At 45.5% G+C, this 16,598-nt stretch overlaps 1 protein-coding gene across 1 annotated transcript in view; it reads right to left on the bottom strand.

Moving 5' to 3' along the window:
- Nucleotides 1–4,094: 4,094 nt before the first annotated feature.
- Nucleotides 4,095–16,598, bottom strand: part of LMF2 (lipase maturation factor 2) — a 152,965-nt gene continuing 140,461 nt past the window's right edge. Inside the window, exon 14 of the mRNA XM_086918831.1 lies at nucleotides 4,095–5,660. Coding sequence (XP_086774957.1) covers nucleotides 5,307–5,660 — 354 coding nt within the window. The 3' untranslated portion in view covers nucleotides 4,095–5,306. The remainder of the gene's footprint in view (nucleotides 5,661–16,598) is intronic.

The raw sequence follows: 16,598 nt of genomic DNA, 5'->3' as shown, positions 1-16,598 counted from the left end.
ATTTACCGACTCTAGAGATTAGTTATAAGAGAAACGTGTAGTAAGGCATATATCGATTGTTCGGCTTCACGCAGCCTTTCAATCATTGTAGGCAAAATAAGGGAGTATTGGGCACCAGTCATTCAAGCTTGACCTAAAACAAATCAAAGAAAGGAATGGGGGATGCTGTCCCACCCTAGGAGGGCCTTAGACAGTAGCTGAGGGGAGTAAGACAGGATGAGCTGACAGACATTACACAGCAATGTTTACCTGTTCGTAGTCGGCTTGCATCACATGGGTGGGCGTGTGTGTGTGTGTAGGGGGGGGGGGGGGGGGGGGGTGCACTGCAAGAGGGGTGGGGATGCCCAGGAGATCTTGGTACTGTATGAGGAGCAAATGTTTGCAGTATACAAGGAGAGCTCATCGAAAGAGGTACAGTCCAGAGCAAAGGTGGTAAGCATTTTGGTGGCAGCACACAGAGAGGAGCGCACAGTCAATGTGTGCATTATAGAGTGAGTTGTAATGTGTGGGGACAGAGTAATGGAAGGTGCACTGGCGACGGAAACTGAGGAGAATAATGACCTGGGACTATAAGGAGGTAAATGCACGAGGGGAGAGTACAGTACACAGTGAGGCGAAACAATTCACTGGGAGAGACAGGGAACAGCGAAGAGGCACTTTTTAGGGTGGAATCATGTAGATTGAGTGGATACAGGGAAGGGGGACAAGTGCATAAGCTGGGGGGCAGTGAGTAGCAAAGCAGAATAGTGGAGGGGGAAAGATAATGGTCTGAAAGGAAAAGTTGCAGAACTGAAAGAATACTGCGCTGGGGAGGAGGATGTGCAGTGCATGACGACATGGAAGTGAGGAGCATGAGGATGTGCGTTTGCGGTCCACTAAGATACACTGTTAGGAGAGCTTATTGGATGCAGCAAAGCACCCACCCCTTCTTAGCAATATTCACAAGGCTGAGCTCCAACTGACCTTAATAACACAGCCTGCAGCAACTTTTGATGGATGGTGAAGGGGACTATTGGACGCAGAAATGATATACCAAAATGACTGTAACCATCCCCTCCCTCTGTTTCCATGCCATTGGCGGTGTACTCGCCAATAGTGTCCCCCCAGGTGGAGGGTGGCAGCTCCTGGTGTACAGAAATGGGGAAAGAGAATAGCAGTGGGTAGGGTGAGGAGTTTTGATTACACCTGGCTTTGTTCCTGCAGCACATTAAGCCACAGGCCATCACTATAGGTTCCTGGATAGGAATATACAGCGCTAGAAGAACTATGGTGCACTACTACAGATCGTCACTCAAGGTCACCTCTCAATAGAAGCATCCAAATGACAAAAGGACTACCACGGCAGAAAATGAGATCAATGACTCCAGGGTCATAAAGCATGTTAGAGTGAGATAAAGTCTTTCAAGTTAGAACACAAGCTTCCAACCAGGGGGACCAATTAAATGTTATCCTTCCTATTCAGACAACACTGGCTATTGAACGTTAGACTGCGGTCCAACAGACCAGGTGCATTTTTTGTTACTTCTGTCATATTGAATGATGGGTCAGGGCTTGATATAGGCAAATAAGATCGATGCCTAATGAAATATCGCCTTCTGCTCTTCAAAATCATATCACATATCCTGCAGGACCACATTAGCCATCAAACATGCCTATGCTATCTGAGTAGACTGCAGTGAACATTCAGAGCTTTATGGTCCTCCTTAGGAGAGACCTGTAATGTCCAAAACGGACAGTTATCCCACAACTTGCTGCAATGACATCTCCCAGGTAGGTCACTTCTCCCTTTTACAGAATGTTCATAATGTTATAAAAAGTTGTAAAGGCCTGAATAATGAGTCCTAGTGCCTGGCACGATGAGCCTACAACCATTGTAGACAAGCTCCAAGCCAGCTATTCTGAACTGGTCGGACACACTAGAGGGTTCCCGAATAGGAATATAAAGCGCTGGGTGCACTATGGCGCGCTACCACAGGCCGTTACTAGAGGTTCTCAGGTAGAAATGTACAGCACTGTGCGCACTATGGTGCACTACCACAGGCCGTTTCTAAAAACAAAGCAGATGGTTGAGTGTCATAGGGAGTTCCATCCATATCATCCTCAATCATGCCACACCCCAACCTGCAAACAGTAACTTTTGCTGCAGGGGGATGTGTTAGCAATAAGCAGCGCTATCTATGTCGACATCCGCTTTTCCTCTCCGATGCCAGGCAACACGTGCCCCTTTTGGGACATGTAAAAAAAAAAAATCCAGCTCTGCACAGCTATTCAATTCTCACGCCGCCTGCAGCCATATTGGTTTTTAAAAGATGACTTCAGCCTAAGCAATAACTCAAACACGCAAAACAGACTTCTGCAACATGTCAAATATTAACTAGCGCAGTAATAGAAAGAACCCAGCGTGTAAGCTCTGGAGGCTTGCCATGGAGAAAAGTTTTGGCGTGAGTTCAGTCATTGTCCTGGCTCAAGTGGTTGCGTTGTTTGAATCACACAGAGGAGCCATTCACAGCCCAGTCCACTACTTCCTGGAAGTTCCCCAACAATGAGGTAAAGTGTTGTAAGGGAAAATTGAAAATAGACACATGAGTGACAAGGAGGCATGCCTTCTGCTGTACTTTAGCACCATTGGACCATAACAGGAAACAAGTAACGTGGTGGGAGGGGTGAGGGAAGTGACAGGAGCACCAGGCACACAGAGGAGTGGGAGGGGCATGTAGCAACATGGGAGGAGTCGAGATGGACTAATGCTGCATTAAAATTCAAGCAACCATAGGCACCGACACAGTAAAAATAGCAGGAAACCAAGAAAAAAAACAACCCCCAACAGAACAGATAAACAACCAAAGCATAAAGATACAGTACTTGGTCCCTGCTCTGTGGGAAAAACGAAAGAGAAAAAGGAGGGACAAAGAGGCAGAACTGACCACAAGCAAGGATTTTTGAAGACCAAAAATGAAAAACAGGGGGATTGGCTTTAAGCTCAAGAGGAGTATATACTAAAGAATATACAAAAGGTCTTGAATGCTCAATCTAAAAAAAATGTGCTAACAGTAAGTTAACCTTTTGCTAAATGACACTACCTGAGGAATTTGCAAGTAGATATAGTATCCACAACAATTACCAAATGTAAATAGCTTTTCACTGTGACAGATGATTCCAACAGATTCTTCACTTTATAATGAGTCCCAAAGCAGTAACAAACAGGAGGCATGGCTGAGTAGTGAAGAGTAATCAAGGAAATCAGGTAGCACAGTCCTCGTGCAGTATCCATCACTCCATGCCTGAACCACTAGGAAATAATGCTTGGCAAAGAAATGCAAAGAGGAGCAAGTGGCCAGATAAAAACATAAGCCACCAGCACTGTTACCCCCTTAGCTGCGCACATGGGTGCCCTAGCAACATGTCTCCATGCCGTGCACAGAGCCTCAGAAAGTGCGCACTTTAGAAACCTTGGGGGGAAAAAAAGTAATTGATTGTCACCTTCCAGGGGTGAAATTTGACTAATGCCCCCTTGGAACCTACATTAAAGAGTGGAGGGTGATCCCACACGCTTTTAGCAGTTTTCCTGTTTGTCATCACCTTTCGCCTAATTACCATCTCTAATGAAAATGTATTTTTGCAATAAAAATGTATTTTATGTAGCACGCTTATGTCTGGGGGTGTCTTTGTGCTGTCAGCTGTGAATTCAAAGACCAGAAAGATCGAAAAAACTCAAGAACTAACACTATAGAAGCAGCCTATTAAGAGCAAAGCCCTAGCTTCAGTTTTCAAGAGTGAAACACCGTTCAAGCTGTATGCTTTCTGATAAGGAAGTCAAACAGGAGCAAGAGGGCAGGTTATTTTTAAGTAACTTTTCCATCACCCTATAACAGTATCAAAGGTTCTATTCCTTGAACTTAAAGATATGTGACAGAAGAGTATTTTGCGTTTTGACTGTTTAGATTTCCAAGAGGGTCATATTACCTTCTGCAAAATAAAAAGTGAGCAAAAGCGTAATGTCTTAGTTGAAGCAAACAGAACGAAAACACATTTCAGGTAGAGCTGTTCAAACCACAAGCAAATCAGTCACTTTTCACAATCAAGCCTGACAAACAAATGTTTGAAGGTTTTATTTAGAAAAGTATAGGAAATGTTCTACTGAAGCAATTTCAACAAGTCGAGTCCCTACACACGGAGATAATCCTCCTAAAGCACATCGGAAGCATACATTAAAAAATGGCCTTGTGGCCATGCAACCTGTGGTTTCCTCTCCTTCACCCTGGCGGTGCAAACTAGTTCCATAGACAGTGGTCTGCAAACCTACTTAACATGATCTGAACTTCCCAGGAAGCTACAGAAAATGTTTCAAACGTTCTACCTTCCTCCCCCAAAAATATTCTGAAAATGCACTACAGCGAACAGACAGTGCCAGAGATCAGAAAAATCAAATAAATATGGACAATATTTCTCTAGTGATCAGGGGGCCTCGGCGGAAGGTCATGTGAAAGATCGCAGTAATGCAGCTCAAACAAAAAGTCCAATTGCAGGCTCTTCTTTACTTCAAGATGTCCAATGGGAATGGGCTTGGAGTTTAGCAATTGTTCACTTAGGTGCTATACATGGTTCTAGAAGTAAAAATCTTCACAGCAATGTTGGGGCATAGAAGTCACTCGTACTGTGTGGCCTCAAAACCTTAGCTGTGACACCTTCCTGACCAACGCTCAAATTGAAAAAGTAAAAAGCCTACCAAGCCAGTGAAGCATGAAACAGAAATGGGTCTAAACAGACTGGACATGGGTGGTGATAGGATGTTAACGTGGATGCATGTCCCACCTCTAGGCATAGTCTACGATGCAAAAGATGACCACATAATACTACTAGGGAAAACTAAATACAAGTCGAAGGGTAGGTAATTTGGAGCAGACAGATGCCATACATACTGGCCTAACTGATCGATACTGATAGAAAACCTTGGTACTAAGGAATGCAGGTAGAAACGGCCAGACGGGGCCTATGACAAGCAGAAGCTTGTGATTAAAGCATGTAAAAGCACCCTAACAGAATAGATTTTTCCACAGGTAGGGCCTCAAGGTCTATCCATGAGATGCAAGCGCTGGACTCAGATTGCGTAAGCTCTGCCACAATCCAATATGTCCGACAGAAGATGGCCACAATGGAGAAGATGGAAATGAAAGGCGGCATTCTTATTCAACATAATGCAAATATTACAATATAAAAAAAGGATGGCTAAAAATGACTGAGCCCAGACTGTGATTGATCCAGCAGTAACAGCGGTTCCTGAATGTGGGAGGAGAGCTGTACACAGATTAACTTTTTTCTGCTTTCTTCCTCTTGACACTCTTTAGACCATCTCCGGCAGCAGACCTTTGCTTTGGTTCTAGTTTGTCATCTACAGTTTCTGCTGCAGGTTCTTCTTTCTTTCTGTCTTGTTGGTTTTTGTCTCCCAAGTTCTGTGCCACAGCAATGTCAGACTGCTTTGGGCTTTTTGGCTTGCTGGAAGATGTCCGACCCATGAGCGCTCTTAGAAGGCCGATTGTGGCTACTGTGAGGAGAAGTGACCACAGCACAGCAGGTGCACTGTACTGGTGGATATAGTCCTGGATAGTCTTAAGTGCAAATGGCAGGGGTGCATCCGTAGCTCGCTTAAGAGTCCCTTTATCCTGCAGGAGAGTTAATTAAAGATTATTATTATGTGGTGAATTTCAAAAACACAACTGAAATTGTGCAATAATGCATTAAGTAAAGCGATCATACTGATAATCTAACATTTCCTGAAAGAATGTCACCAGGACCTTTATCTAGTCATAGCCTAGTCACCAACAGCATTTGCATACTTGGATTTGTAGTTGTGTTTTACGCTGCTCTCACAAAGGTAGAGAGCAAGAGATTGTAAGACCAGCTGCACTTTCCCGGAGGCAATAATAACACACAAAAAGAAATGGAATTTTAGAGCGAGATGAACGAAGAAAAATAGATACCATCATTAGATTTAAGGGAGGGGGTCCTTCCTTATGCCTCTTGGCTATCCAAAGATATTGGATTAGATGCCTCAATCACTTTATGGTAACATGCTTCATTATCCGCACCTATTCACACTCTGGTAAGATGGTACCGCCAGGGTTGACACAACCAAATATAGAATGGGAGTTCTTAGATCAATCCAAACGTATAAGCAGGGAGCCAGAAGAAAGGTAATTGTTCAATTAAACCTGCTATATTTGTGCCAAAATGTTTCGGTCCCCGCTAGGAGCCAGTCCGGGCCTTGGACTGCACAAATGCGTATGCATAGAAAAGCAGATATACATTCAACAAGCCCTGACAAAAGGCCACAAACCTCTCAAACATTTTTATCCATACCCTAGGTACCCTATGATTAACTATAACCACATTTCTTCAGGACCCCTGTTTATCTAGTTTGATTTATTTAAGAACCCCCATTCTATCTTTAGTTGAGTCAGGGTGTGGGTAGGCACCGATAATGAAGCATGTCACGATGAAGCGAGTTAGGAGTCTAATCCAATATCTTTGGATACACAAGAGGCATAAGGAAGGTGATAAGGTCTATTTTGCTTCGTTAATCTCGTTGAAAAATTCAATTTTTTTGTGTGCGATTGTGTTTTCCGCTACTAAACATGGGCCTTCAAGTACAGGCAATTAAATAGCTTTGAGCTATAAACCTAAAACTGGATAAAAGTACACTTGCTATAGTGTCAACTAGCACAGTGGGATGTTCTTTTGAGTAGAAAAACAGTTCAGGACATGGAGACTTCCAAAGTCGACAGAGAAGGTACTTCAATAAACCAAATTCATAGCACTAAAGCTAGGGTTGCTGAAAATTTTCCCCAGAATGTCCGGATCACCAGTCCAATCATACATATTTTCCTAACAATAACATAGAAATGCCCTACTGAACCAACATTGATAACTGATCTAAAAGACACTGGGAGAAATTTGTACTTTAGTATAAAAGCTCAAACCGGAGGTCAATGCTTTGCAACGTTACTTGTGCAGCAGTTTTGTGAGCCAGATGTATTCGCCCCAAAACGTCTGCGCCTTTACATTCACCCACCCCCACATTTAATCCCTTCAAAAGGCTTAAAGGAAATGGTGGGTTTTTGAGACAAAAGGATGTATACACTACCACAAGTGCCCCTACAGCGAGGAAGGATTAGTTACTTACCTGTAATCCTAGTTCTCTTCCAGGGGCATCCTCATCAAAGTCATAAGCACTAGAATATTACAGAGCTGATTAATGCTGTAAGGACTCCCCATTATATCATCAAAGCATACATTAGAAACAGGGAAAAACAGCAAAACATGTTTTGAATCCGTTTTAATACTTATCAATCAGAATAAGACTCACATAGGACTGAAGGCATATACAGCTCCCAGGCTGCATTGCAGAAATATAGTCTAAAAAGACTGAAAAGGAAATCGGATATAACCTTTGGCAAAAAAGCAGAGTGAGCCATTAACACTACCCTGTTGTGGTGAAACACAGTATAAGGTTCTTTTGCACACAGAGCTTGGATCTCACTTACTCTGCGCGCTGATGTTATCGCTATCAGAAAAGTGGCCTTCCACGTCAAGTGCTGCAAAGAAGCTTTATGAATGGGCTCAGAAGGGGGCCCCATTAATCTAGACAGCACCAGATTCAACTCCCAGGGAGGAGAAGGGTTTCGAACCAGGGGATACACTTTCCTTAACCCCTGTAAGAAATCCTTAACCACCTGCATTTGGAAAATAGAAGATTGGCTGGGTGACTTTCTGTATGCGGTAATGGCTGACAAATGAACCCTGATTGAGGCATATTTCAAACCTGCTTTAGCTAAATAGAGACGGTAAGGAAGAATGAAGTCTTCCTGCCCCTTCGTAGGGTCAAAATTATTTTCAACACACCATAGGTAGATCCTCTCCCACTTAAAAGCGTATGACAGTCTTTTGGAGCCTCCTTCAGAATATGCATGCAGTCCTGCGGCAGATTCAAGTGTCCCTATTGTAGGACCACAGGAGCCATGCTGCCAAGTTCAGGGAGGGAAGGCTGGGATGGAGAATCCTCCTGTTCCATCTTGGTCAGCAGGTGAAATGATGAAATGAAATGAAATGAAATGAATGAAACTTATATAGCGCACGACTTACCCTGGGGCATCTCCGCGCTTGCTTAGGGAACCCGTCCTGGTATTCCCCTGTGAGATAACCCTAGCAGGGTATCCACAAGGTGCAAGCCAGGCATCCCACCGCGAGGGGCCGTTGTGGAGATTAAGCAAGCTATTGCCCAGAGTCGCAGAGTGTGAACCCGTGAGTCGAGAAGGCACCGGAGCGAGAATTATGGAGTCCGTGGAATTTTTGAGCCCAAGACCTGCCGAGGCGGGGAATTGAACCCTGGTCCAGGGCCGAACTCAAGCTCCAGGTCTGCCGCCTCTAACCCCTGAGCCACACTTCTCCACACAAGCCACACTTCTCCACACGGTCGGCTCTGTACGGCAACCTCCTGTGGTTGGAGTCCCGATAACTGAAGAAGGTCTGGGTACCACCACTGCCGTGGCCATTCTGGAGCTATCAGAATCATCTTCATGTTGGATCTGATGAGCTTGGACACCACCTTCGGGATCAGAGGAGCAAAGACGTAAGTAAATGTCTCTGACCAATGTATCAAAAACTCATTCCCCCTTGTCGCTGGACGGTGGAATCTGGATTTAAAGGCGTGGCATTTTTTGTTTTTGTCATCTGCAAACAAATCTATTGACGGACGACCCCACTGTTGGAAAATATCTGCCACCACCTCGTCGTGCACAAAAAACCTGGACCCCGTTGTTTTCTATATTGATGTGCAAATATTTATGATATATTTATCTTGGAAATAGATGAGAAATTTCATCCAAATAACTTAGCGGTCAGGTTTCGCAGGACGGATGAATGTGGATCCGTTACTGTGCTGCTAATCAATTTGAATATTTTATGTCACTACCTTTTTGAATTCTTTTCTTTCTTATCACCATACACATTCTTTCTGCACTCCTTTGCTAAGTTGCACGCTCTGCTTGGGGCAACCACCATGATCTGAAATGTTTCGCAGCTATGAATTATGGTATTTGTTTGACCAAGAGACAATGGATTAAAAATATTGCTCTGTGTTGATACTGTTGCTTGTTTTATGCCCATATTATTTTTTCATGAATATATGCATTATTGGACAGAGCTGATTAATGTGTACATGCTTCTAAATTTGCCTAATTAATGACTATGCACTGATTAATTCAGTCCCTAAAGTATAGAGGTCTTGGACCACTCTTTTTCCAATAACGCTTGATACGCAGGTCCGGCACCTTTTGGGTTAATGACCACCTCGTCGTGCAGCACCCAGTCTGGCTGATCTTCGCAGTGCATCTGCTTTGACATTCTGCTCTTCCCGAAGGTGCACTGCCACTATGGAGAGGTTCCGAGCCAGAAGCCAGTGCCAGATCGCTTCAGCCGCCAGGGAGAGAGGGCGAGAGCGCGTACCACCCTGTTTGTTTAGATAATACATGGTGGTCGTGTTGTCTGTTTGGATCAGGACCGAGTTGGACGTGATCGAAGGCAAAAAAGCTTTCAGAGCAAGATGGACTGCTCGAAGCTCCAACATGTTTATGTGGTAGGAGTGTTCTTTCGTGGACCACCGGCCCTGCATTTGAAGGCTCCCCCCATGTGTGCCCCCTCCTCTTTTCAGAGATGCATCCGTTATCAACGATTGCACTGGAACTGGTTGCTGGAAAGGGACTCCCACCAACAGATTCTGCGGCCGAGTCCACCACTTGATGGAGGATTTCGCTGCTTGGGAGAGCACAATCCGATCCTCCCAGCGACCCGTTGCTTGGTCACACTTGTCTTCTAGATCTTGTTGCAACGGTCGCTTGCTCAGCCTGGCGTTGGGGATGAGAAATATGCAGGAGGCCATCGACCCAAGCAGAGATGCCACTTGTCGGACTGCTGGGCGATCTGTCGGAAGCAAAGCCTTGCACTTCTGCTGCATTGAAGAAAGCCTCTCCTCCGAAGGAAACGCTCTTCCTTTGTTCGTATCCAGAGTCGATCCCAGATAGTGGATCGTCTGGGTGGGCGGTTGTACAGAGTTCTCCATGTTGACATGAAGACCCAGTTTGTTTAGTTTCTGTAGACAGACTTGAAAATCGCTCCTTACTTGTTGAGGAGATGTCCCTTTGAGGAGCCAATCGTCTAAGTAAGGGTAGACGAACAGACCTTTTCTGTGTAGGGTGACCGTCACCACTGCCATGCACTTGGTAAAGACTCGTGGGGAGATTTCAGCTCGAAGGGTAAGACCTTGGAAGGATAGTGCTCGACTCAGACCACAAACCGCAGATACTTGTGATGACGTGGAGCAATGGGTATATGGAAGTACGCATCTTTGAGGTCCACCGAACACATCCAATCTCCTGCTTGCAGATGTGGACATATTTGATGAAGGGCCAACATGCAAAACTTCTCCTTCACGATGACTGTTCAGCAGGCGAAGGTCCAGGATAGGTCTGAACTTGTGCACTTGGTCTCTTTGGGCACAAGAAAGTACCTGGAGTAGACTCCCTTCCCTCGCTGCGCGGAAGGAACCTCTTCTATGGCCGTTTTTCACAGAAGGGTTGCCACATCCTGCCGGAGCAACTTTAGTTGGTGAGGACGAGATTTATTTGTAGGAATGTCCATTGGAAGCACACGAAAACGTTTTGCGTATCCATTGCGCAGTATATTGAGCACCCAACGATCTTTTGTGATGCTGCACCACTGCCAGATGAGGTGAAGCACTTCCTCCCACTGGAGTGGGCAACGGCGCCAGAGGAGGCTCCTGCTCATTGCTTCCCTGCCGATCTGGCCGTGGTAGAGGACTGCTGCTGGTGACCACCTCTACCTCCGTTAGATTTACGGCCCTGATACTGCTACTTGCCTTGTTCCATGGGACCATTGAGGGGTTTGAACCATCTGCTGGTATCCCTTGCGTTGGTTGGGCCTGTATCGACGCTTGAACTCCTCCTTCAAGTCAACGGCTTTGAGGGGCTCGAGTTCCCCCTTCATCCTGCCCATCTCCTCATCTGTATGGGTGCCAAACAGAGGCGAGCCAGAAAACGGGAGATTCAGGATGCTCTGTTAGGTATCCGGCTTGAGTGCTGTCAGTCTCAACCAGGAGGATCTCCTGGCGCAAACTCCATGGGCATATAAATGCGCCGATAGTGTAGCTCCGTCCGCTGCCGTGCTGATCATTTGGTTGGCAACAAGCGACCCCTCGGTGATGAACACTTCAAAGTCCTTTTGATCCTCTTTTGGCAGCTTCTCTTTGAAGTGGTTCAAGGAGTCCCACAAGGCCCTATCATAGCGACCTAATAAGGCTGCAGCACTGGAGACTTTTAATGATGAAGCTGCCAAGCTGCAAACTTTACGTCCCCAAGAGTTCTGGGACCTACTTTCTTTATCGGGAGGAACCAGTGAAGGTGCAGCCACAGCATGAGTTTTCCTCGCTGTCGCAATGATAACTGAGTCCGCAGGCGGATCCGTCTTCAAGAAGACAGGGTCTGTGGAGGCTGGCTTGTATTTTTCTGAATTCGAGCCGGTGCAGCCTTGATCGTAGCTGGCATCCGGAAAATGTCCATCACCGGTTCCAGAAGCCCAGGAACCAGGGGAAGTAATGGACGAGACGCTGCTCTCTGATGCAGTCTCAAAGATCACCGTTGATGCCACGAGGGGTAGACATCTTAATGTTCAGCTTCTGAGCCCCCTCTCTGAAGCACATCATGGTAGGTGTTGATGTCATCTATCGGAGACACTCTGGATAAAGGGCTGTTAGATAGGGTAGGGGAATAATCCCTCTTCTATGATCAAGTGGAAGAAGAAGACCACGACGGTGTCCTTTTGCGATGGGAACTGTGCCTTCGTTCCCGTGACCTGCTTGTGTGCTCCTCACGTCTGGGAGAACGTGATCTGTCCATTTCCTGCACCAATCTTTGTAAAGGTGAACTATGGAGGGGACTGGCGTATTCTTGCATCAGCTGCGTTGCTCCTGCATCCTTCTTCCAGTGATGTAGTGGGAGGAGCCATCTTGGAGACAAGTGCACAGCAGGGGAAGCCTCCCTGTGCTGTGATGGAGACCTATGAGTAGGTCTGCTGGAATGCCTTTCTGGAGCGGCAGATCTGAGAGAAAGAATGGCGTGACGTAGATTCTGTTACCAGAACCACCGATCCTTCTCTACACCTCACTGAGGTAGGCCTTGATGTCGGGTATGCGCCTCTCGACGTCGATCCGGAACTTCTTCTCAACGTCGATCTCCGGTCTATTGTTGGATCCGGTCTCGACACCGCTTCTCTATTTCTAGACGTCGAATCCTTTGTAGACGACCCCATAACATCCCTTTGTCAACGCCGAACGTCGATGAGCCGACAACGGTGGAGGGGTTTTGCTCCTAGACAGCGAACGTCGCCGTGTTGACGGTAGAGGGCTCTACTTCCTGGTAGAATAGAGATGTCCATGCGTATGAATGTAAGGTAAGAAAAAACTGCAACATATATAAGTAGGCAGGTGGGCGCATGTGAATCTACAGCTCTACATGCCAAGAACAGATGCTTACTGGGTCAGTAACATCCGTTCGAGTAATGGGAGTTGTAGATCACATGCTTTGCATAGAGTATACAGCAGTAAACTCCCAAAGCGGTGGCTAACCTGTAGCTGTTGCAGTTGTTTGAAAAAGTGTTTTCAGTACTGCCTGGCCTACATTAGCTTGTTGCCTCGCTAACACATCTACACAATAGTATTTGGTGAATGCGTGAGTTGTAGACCCTGTTGCTGCCTTACAGATGTCAGCAAGGGGAATATTCCCTAAGAAGGCCATAGTAGCCACTATTTTGCGGGTGGGTTCCAAGGGGTATTGTCAAGGTTCTTTTTGCTTTCACAACATGTTTGGATACATTTCACAATCCATCTTGCAATGCCTGATTTAGATATGGGATTGCCTTTGTGTGGTGGCAAAAAAGCAACAAAAAGCAGCTTTGTCTTACGAAAATCTTTAGTTCTTTCTCCATAATATAGTACAACCCTTCTAACATCGAAAGAACACAGGTAACTCAACTGACTGATTGATGTGAAAAGCAGAAACCACTTTAGGAAGAAATTTGGGATAGGTTTGAAGAACCAATGTCTTTGTAAAGTTGAAAGAAAGGCTCTTGTATAGTCAGTGCCTGGAGTTCACCAACTTTCCTTAAGGAAGTGATTGCAATAAGAAAAGCAACCTTCCATGAGAGAAATTGTAGTTGAAACTTGTGCATTGGTTCAAAGGTGGACCAATTCGCCTAGTAAGGACTATGTTCAAGTTCCAAACTGGTGCAGGTGGAGCTCATGGTGGTATTACCCTTTTTTGTCTTTCCATAAAGGCCTTAATCTCTTGTACTTTGAATAGAGCTGCTGCTGCTAAATGCAATTGAATGGATGTGTAGGTTAATTCAGATTGCTTGAAGTGTAAGAGATAACGGATGTTTTGGACTGAAGCAAGCACTTTGCTGCATAACGTGCCCTAGTAGTAGGCTTCCTAGCCTCCTTTAGGATATTCATACAGTCTGGTGGTAATTGTAAGTAACCAAACTATGACTACAGGAGCCAAATCGCCAGGTCGAGTTCCTTGGGAATAGGATGCCTGATTTCTCGGTGGCTCAGAGTGAGGAGACTGGATTTGAGATGCAGCTTTTGGTGTGGAACTACTGAGAGCTCTAGCAGGGTGGTGAACCAAGGTAGACTTGCTCAGGTGGAAGCTATGAGAATGAGTTTGAGGGATGATTGCCTGAGCTTCTGAACTACCATTGGAATGAGTGAGAGAGGCGGAACAGCATAGACAAATATCCCTGACCAGTTCATCCACAAGGGCATTGCCCTTGGAGACCGGGTGTGGCAACCTGGAGGCGAAGCTTGGCCATTTTGAGCTCTGGAGAACAGGTTTATGTGAGGAAATCTCCATTCCTCAAAGTAGGGAAGAAGAATCTGGGGATTAAGTTCCCACTTGTGGATTTGCTGTCTCAGCTGAGCAGGTCTGCAATCGGATTGTTTACTCCAGGAAAATGTTCTGCTAGGAGATAAATATTGTGATGTATGGCCAATTTCCAAATGGCTTGCGCTAGGCGTGACATGTGGAGAGAGTGTGCCCTCCTCGTATACAATACATAGCAGTTATGTTATCTGTGCGGACTATAACAGTTTTGCCTATTAGTTAAGTTTGAAAGGCTTTGAGCGCTAGAAACACTGCTCGTAGCTCTAAACGATTTATAAGGGGGCTCTTGTTCTTTAGACTCCACAATCCTTGAACTGTGAGAGTCTGTAGGTGAGCATCCCAACCAGTGAGCGAGGAGTCTGCTGTTTGCACGGTCTGTGGAACAGGGTTGAGAAAAAGCCACCCTTTGGATACATTTTGTGGGTTCCAACACTGCAGAGAGCGATGGGTGTGGCCATCTATCAACACTAGATCGGTCAACTGAACCTGCAACTGGTTCCACTTACTTGCCAAGCATTCTTGAAGGGGATGCATGTGAAGTCTTGCGTTGGGAACAATTATAATGCAAGACACCATCATACCCAGCAGTTGCACAAATAATTCTACTGATAATGATTGGTTGGGCTGAAATTGGGAGAGAAGGGACTAAATACTGTGAATCCTGGCTGTATTGGGAGAGGCTAGAGCTTTGAGCGTCTATCTTGGCTCTCAGGTACGTTTGTGTGTTGGAAGGCGATAGATGAGGCTTCAACGCATTTACTGTAAACCCTAGTTGCTAAAGTAAGTGAATAGTGGTTTGAGTGTGTAGGAGACACATTTATAAGTGCTGGCTTTGATGAGCCAGTCGTCCAGGTATGGGAAGACGTGGATGTGTTGTCAGATGTGCTGCCACAACGACTAGTCATTTGGTAAATACCCTGAGAGCAGTGCAAACTGTATTTGCGATGAGCAGGATGAATTAGTATGTAGAAATAGGCGTCTTTTAAGTCTAGAGTAGACATAAAATCACCCTGTTGTAGAAGTGGGAGCACTTGAAGTGTCACCATGTGGAAATGCTCTGAAAGCGTGTAGAGGTTTAGTTCTCTCCGGTCTAGAATAGGTCTCAAGGCTGCTGGACTTCAGGTTTGAAACCTGAAATCCTTAACCATGCATGTCTCCTTAATAACATACTAGTGTTGATCTCTCTAGTTGCGGTGTCTGCAGCATCTAAAGCGCATCTAATTGAGGAATTGGATCGGAGCTTCACTTCCTGGACTAAATCCTGGGCTTTTGATTTGTATTCATCTGGGAGGTGTTGTAGCAATGACTAAATTTCATCCCAGTGTGCCCGATCATAACTGGCTAGCGCATTGCCAGCACCGGGGAGTTGGCAATGCACCAATGATTTGCTGCTTGGGCGGCTACTCTTTTACCGGAGGCGTCTAATAGTTTTGACTCTGTCTGGAGGGGGAAATTCACCTGTAGTCTGTGAATTGGCCAGTTTACGGGCATTAGAGACCACCAAAGCGTCTAGTGACAACTGGTCTTTAATAAAGACTGGATCTGAGGGAGCAGGCTTATATTTTTTGTATCAATTTTGGGGGTGAGAATAAGAGCTCGCACTGATCTTTAAAGATATCGGCGGGGCTCATCCTACCTTTAAGCATAGGTGGAGTGTGGCTAGCCCTTTGTGTGCTACTGAGAGTTTCAAATATGAAATCTTCCTCTAGGGATTCGTTATGCAACTGTACCACATGACATTCCGCAACTCTAGCAAGTAATTCTAAATATTCTACATGGTCGTTAGGAGGGGAAGGCGGAGAAGAGGGACACTCGCTCAAAACAATACTGACGCGGGTAGAGTGGATTGCGCACCGAGGAGAACCCGAAGAAACGGGTTTAAACTGGAGCGCAGCAATACATGTCCAAACCCGATGGCGGGGAAAAAACAATCCAACAATGGAGTTGATGCCCATGCACTCTATCACCGAAAGGAAAAGTCACCTACCTCGTGACTGGAAAGACTTCTTCGAAGAAAAACAACTTACAAACATCCGGACCCAACACTAGATGGCAGGAGTACACAAAGCAAGGGATCTACAGCACACATTCCTCGAACATAAAGTCTATTTTTGCTTTATTGGTATTGCAGATTACCGGATGGTGGATTTTTATCGTTTTCGTCTTGTTTTACACAAATAAATATTGGATATTTTCCTATAACTGGTGTGGTGTCCTCTTGTAGTGTTTTCACTGTGTTACTGTTTGTTATGTGCAAATGCTTTACACTGCCTCCGAGATAAGCTTCCAAGGGGGTGAGCAGGGGTTATTTTAGAAGTGTAATCTCCTTATTCGGATTAGAGTGGTGGATTCTGTCTAGCCTAGGTGCAAATCCTAGCTAACCAGAAAACCCATTTCCAACACTGCTCTAGTATTGTAACCAGATCAAGGGGACTCTACCAAGGACCTGATCCATTCGGACCAGCTTTAACTAGCCTTTCTACCTGGGAAAAATCCTACCAAGATCTAGATAAAGACCCAGGATGTGTGTGATACTAGGTATCCTGGATGTGTACCACCACAGAGAAGTGAGCAGCAGGGTATTTTTAT

This window comes from Lissotriton vulgaris, chromosome 1_1, assembly GCF_964263255.1.
Source record: "Lissotriton vulgaris chromosome 1_1, aLisVul1.2, whole genome shotgun sequence".
Classification (NCBI taxonomy): Eukaryota; Metazoa; Chordata; class Amphibia; order Caudata; family Salamandridae; genus Lissotriton; species Lissotriton vulgaris.
This window is presented reverse-complemented; position numbering and strand designations above follow the sequence as displayed.